This window comes from Daucus carota, chromosome 1 (assembly GCF_001625215.2).
Source record: "Daucus carota subsp. sativus chromosome 1, DH1 v3.0, whole genome shotgun sequence".
Classification (NCBI taxonomy): domain Eukaryota; kingdom Viridiplantae; phylum Streptophyta; class Magnoliopsida; order Apiales; family Apiaceae; genus Daucus; species Daucus carota.
The window spans coordinates 3,923,803-3,929,802 of NC_030381.2; the positions used below are offsets into that span (position 1 = coordinate 3,923,803).

A 6,000-nucleotide genomic window follows, 5' to 3' on the forward strand; every position below is an offset into this window, starting at 1 on the left:
AAGATGTTAACTGCATTAACCAGATGCTTTGAATACATGTTATCTTCATTTGTGTCATTTGTGTGATATAGAGCCTGTTTGTCCGGATTAAAGCAGGGGCTTAAAGCTATTTGGTTTTTTTGCAATTCTGAGAGGATTCAAAGATGCTAAAATGCACAATTTAATATATTCGTTAACTATACGGAGAAAATTGATGAAGAACTTCCTATTAGATACTATATAGTATGAGCAGCACAGTCTGTTTGGAAAAAACCGATAACTACTTATAAATTAAGCCAAACTGAAACCGATAGCTACTTATAAGCTAGTTTAGCCAAACAAAAACTAATAGCTACTAATTATAAGCTTAGACAAACAGGCACATGAACTGATAGCCGAATGCAGCTCTTACAGAAGTTATCAAAGCATGTTAGCTTGGTGGTTATGTTGACCCTCGTATGTTGTTATCACATATCTCGGATCTTCTCTGTCTCTTTCAACCCTCTTCTTCACTGCACATCCTTCAATCGAACACCTGTAGTAGTTCCTGTTCATCACATACTATCAATCACTAAAGCTGCTTTCTGTATAATTTCTTAGTGTTAAATTTACTGAATTATTGCACATAATCAGTCTGATATGCTGCATGGTAATTAAATTCGTTTGCATGCTTGATTTTACGTGTGATCATAATTTAATTTGGAAGCAGAATTTTTCGGAAATTTATATGCTTTCACTGAATTTAGTAATTCAGAAATGAAGATGGTGCATGCAGTTTGTGTCATAATAACAAGTATATATTATTTCCTCTACTGATTCTACTCATGGTTATCGTAATAGCATATCCGGGTCTGATACGATGTTAGGTAACCGACTCATCTAAAACTCTCCGTTCAAAATGAGTGACCGATCTTTTGTGTTTGGAAAATTCAAACATTAGTGTCATGTAGTGGAGTATTCAGGCCTCTATCTAGCTAGTGACGTGAAATAACACAATAGCTAAAATATAATGGAAGACTATACATTATGGATGATCAAGTGTACCTTGGCATTGGGCTGTTTTTCACCATCTTCTTCCCATACTTCCTCCATTTGAAACCATCATCCAGAATTTCAATCTCCGTCATCGTTCTGAACGCCACCTTTTCTTTCCTCGCCGCTCTGCTCCCAATATTACCTCCTTCATAGCAACAAATTACTTCATAACTACTTGCACGCATCACATTTGTTCACTCCAAGAGAAAAAGAAATTCTAGCAATCTGCTCTATATTTTTAGAGAAGGGGCTTACATATAAAAATATTTTATGCTGTGGTATATAAATAACAAAAAATGTATAGGAGTCGGGTACTTAAGCTCCCGAGCGACCCTTTTAATTCGACTGCTACGTCTAATGAGTAGACGCTACATGCACAAAATTAAGGTGAAATGTTTTAATTAATGTTATTAATACATATAGAGGACTCATTTCAATTAAAACTTAATACACGTCATTTCTGAAAAAAAATTTCAACCCAATTTTGTGCATGAAATATTTTCCGTATCTAATTTACCACAAAGAGTTGAGTTCCTTACTGGCATTAGATGCTTCTACGTTGCTACTTCCACCGACAATACTTCTTCCGTCATTCGCCGCCGCGTAAACCGGATCAACCGGGTACCCCGAAACCATCACCCCCGGATCAGCCTCAGCCCACTCATCAAACTCCAAGAGCTCCGAAAACTCAAAACTCCCATAATTATCACTCCGCGACGACTCAAAAGACCGAAAACCCGTATCGTCCATGCTTATCACCGAAACGAGGTCCCTCAAGATGTACTTGTAATTCCATATTTACCTAGTTACGTATCCTTCGTGTCACCTTCCTAGGAGTCATGGAGTGAAGAAGCTTCATAGGTTGATGCATAATCCTGGCTGCTAGCTCGGGCCAAGAAAATACTCCATCCGTCCCCTTTACATGTCCATTTTGCTTTTCGAGGAGTCAAATTAATCAATTTTTGACTAAACATTTCAAATTATCTACTTATTATTTTTAAAATCTGAAAGTTGCAAGTTGCATATTAAAGTAGATTAAATATACTTTCTAATGGTATAATTTTTATTATTTTTCTCAATTATCTAATACATGTAAAGTTCAGTTAAAATATAGTCAATTTGACTGATCAAAAGTCAAAATGAACATTAAAAAGGGACGGAGGGAGTATAAAATATCAAGTCATGTCATGATGCTGAAATAAGAAGGCACAAGAGAGTGGGATATGATGAGCTAAGAAGACTTGTGCGTAGACTTGTGTGTGTCATTTCTTTTGGCTTGTGTGCTCGTGGCTAGACGATATCAAAACTCGTAAACCCCCTTCACAACGGAAAGGAACTGAATTGAGAGTGGGACCGGATGTGGAGATGATTGTTGCGGAGTTATGGTTTAGATTCTTGCACGCTTAAGTTTAAAGTGAGTGCACGAGGTTGGTTTGCCATTTATCTTTACTTAAAGCGGGATTCTAGATTTTATAAACAAAATATATCAATTCTTCCGTTCCCATAATTTATTTTCATTTAATTTTATATTCCTACTAAATTTTCCACGACTTGTTTTATAAACTAAATATTAATCAGTTCAATGTTCATCTTTGCTTTTCGGTTTGTCGCTCATGGGCACATATTAAGCACTCAAATTCATGAATTTGGAGGGTTTTGATTAATGTGGTTGTTGTAAATGCAGAGGGTCCATCATTATTAGAGAGCGTAAGCCAATTAAAAGTCTCCAAATTTATGTATTTGATTGTTTAGCATGTGCCCATGGACACACACTAGAAAAACCATTCTTATTTTTTACTTTTATTTTACATATTTTCTTAATCTCGAATCAACCCAAATTACGAGGAATGTTTTCTTTTTTTGAGGAGGAATATTTAACTACGACGAAGGTAAAAGGTAACTCGTTATCCTACATATCAGGAGGAATGATTATCATTTTTTTTTTCCGGTCCCAAAAAGAGCCTCCACATTAAATTAATATGATAAAATCATGTTAATTTTTTTTTGATTTTTTTGGAATTAGAACATAAAATTTTGATTTCATTATATTTGAATAAAAAGTTGATTTTAACGGGGTCCAATAAAAATGATAAGAAAGGAATCATATTTTTTTTTAACTTAGAGTGGATCACGGTAACTACAAATTTTTAACACAAAATGAATCATGAAAGATATAAAATTGAATTTCCGTGTACCGAAAATCGTATCATGATAAAAGACCAGTATATTATCTAATAGAGCTTGAGGTTTCATAATCTAAATCAATTTTTGTGACTCCGATTCAAATATATATAATCACATACTCTCTCCATACTCTCTCCGTCTCAATTTATAGGTCCAGTTTGAAAAAAAAAATTGTCCCAAAATACTTGTCCCTCTCTTCTTTCAATACAAATTTATCTACATATTAATTGTAATTTTTTTGAAACTCAACATTATTTTCATTTCTCAATGCACTAAATCCCTATATTTATTGTGATTTTTTTGAAACTCAACCATATTCTCACTTATCAATGCACTAATTAATGATACATGAGATAAGATTCTATCTAATCAACTTTTTTCTTAATATGTGTTTATTCCAAAATGGACCTATAAATTGAGACAGATGAGTATTTCTCAAACTACCACAAACACTTGAAAAGTCTTTCCTAAAATATATACACATCTATTCTCATTGATCCTTCAACTGTTCAACATTCTGGTCACGTCGATACCCCCGAGGCCCCGACTTGTCTGTTCATACCGATACAATTTTTGTAAAGGACTCGTGTTTCACGGGCCATTTATCCAACTAGAGACCTCTCAACACTTCGAGACTAATGTCAACATGCTAGCAAGTATTGTAATGTGAATATCCACGTATATGTTTCATGTCAATGCGAGGAAATTCCTCGAATTACGTAAGGTTACACAAAGTAGTTACTTATGGTTGAGTAAGCATTTTAATAGAAAACAAAGTGGAGATAGTGATGAGGAAATTACAAGGAACTTTGATCTGTGGAACATACACGAAGACTTGTCAAGTATCTAGAGCGTCTTAGTTATTTTGGATTTCTCCTTTTCGCTCTGCCGTTAAATTAATTAGAAAGATCGACATGATGTGTTTGACTTGGACTGCTTATTACTTTATCAGCGGAGGTGTAAGTTAGCCAAAAAGGCCAATAAGTTATGGAGGGCGGTAAAATAAAAGTAGACCTAATAATTTTAAACGATTTTATGTGAAATTTGAATTTGAGTCGGAGTTTTTTGGAATTTGAGGTGATTTCAGATGGATTTAAAAGGTGTTTATCCATTTTAAATAATGAATTCAAATGATAGAAAATGAGTTGTCTTAGAACTTATCATATTAGATGGTGTCATGAATTTCAAATAAAATCTAATTTCATATTTTCTGACAAATATTAGTTCAAATTTACAATTTCAAATAAAATTCGAATTTCTAAACGAACACTACTAGAATTCTCGAGTACTGCAACAGAATTTTGCAACGGAATTACTTCCGTCGTGAACCACTGACGGAATAACAACAGCTTGTGGGAGGAATCTTGACAACGAAACTCATCAAACTAATTTTAAAAATAAATCATTTTTAGATAAAATCCGGATAATCTAAAACTGATTCGAAATCACTCAAGTCCCGTGTCGCTTTTGGTGGCGAAATCAATTGCGAGTTATAGTTAATTAGAGTGTAAAGGATTTGGCATCATTTCATTTCTACCTAAATTAGGCAAGGCACCAGTTAAGAAATGTATGCAGCATGCCCAGCCAATCATATTGTGCCAACAAAAAGAAATATATTTGACTTCGTTGGTGGCATATAATCCACTTGAGTTGAGGGGCACAAAGACATAAAATGACTTTTTTTCTTCGATAATAAAATAATGCGTCTGATTTATCTGAAGTATCGAGAGCAACTTCTGCATACTAGTAATATTATATTCTAAATTAAATTAAGTTCGTCAAAAAAGAATACTCTTAATTAAGTAACCTAACATCTTAACAGAGTATTTTAATCATTTCTAAAATTTAAATATCTATTCACTCATAGTTTCTAGAAATGAAATGTTGTTTTTAATATTATTTTCTGAATAAAATATTCACAACCTTTTTCACATTTATTATAATAATTAGGTGAAAAACAAAATAAAGATGCCAGGTTATATGACGGTCACCAAGAGAAGCGTCCATTTGATTTACCATGACCTTCTTCATCTCATCAAATTCATCCTTCATGAATTTCTGAACTTCTTAGGCGTTACTATCAAGAGTCCGCGTCCTAATGATCTTAAAATAAAATGCACAGTCACATACTCACATAGTCTCTAAGAATTTCTGGGCTAAGAATTTCTGATAGAGCAGAAACAGTATGGATAAATGATCTGCAACAGTAGCATCCCTACCACATATGTTAATAATAATAAATTAAATCAAGAATAAAAGAACGACAAAGGCAAGTACGCTCTGGACCCCAACACAGAAATAAACACACCTTGGATGATCCAAGTACTTTATCCTTGTGGTGATAATACCTTGGATCAGTGTTGTAAAAAGCGAGAATCAGACTTAATCGGTGAAGTTATGGAATAAGGATTAATCGGAGATTAATTGAATTGATCAGGTTTTAATCGGATTGATCGATGATTAATCAGAGATTTAATCAATTGGGCGAGCTATGGAACATGGATTAATCGGTGATTAATCGTGATTAATCACCGACTTTTACAACAGAGCCTTGGATGGTCAAGTACTTTATAATATCTGCCGAACTAACTGCCGGTTTTTAATTAGGAATCTCCATAACAGGAACATAATTACCATTAACAAACAACTTTTAGCATTTATAACTCAGATTCTGACTGGGTGGTGCTTTGTAGCTGTAATTTGTACAAAAAATTACATTACACCAAAAGACTTTTCTGTGTAACTGAGAGCTGATTTTGGACGGATGGCAAAATCAAAAGAAAAGAAAAAGAAATCATCTAG

General features: G+C 33.8%; 1 protein-coding gene across 1 annotated transcript; it reads right to left on the reverse strand.

Annotated features, from left to right (window-relative positions):
* Window positions 1-177: 177 nt before the first annotated feature.
* On the reverse strand, window positions 178-1,843 carry LOC108196885 (probable WRKY transcription factor 50). The gene is made up of 3 exons (XM_017364368.2): window positions 1,554-1,843; window positions 1,024-1,159; window positions 178-526 (listed from the first exon to the last, which is right to left on the reverse strand). Exons 1-3 carry the CDS (start codon window positions 1,762-1,764, stop codon window positions 400-402), a joined length of 474 nt encoding a protein of 157 aa, XP_017219857.1. The 5' UTR covers window positions 1,765-1,843; the 3' UTR covers window positions 178-399.
* Window positions 1,844-6,000: the final 4,157 nt, after the last annotated feature.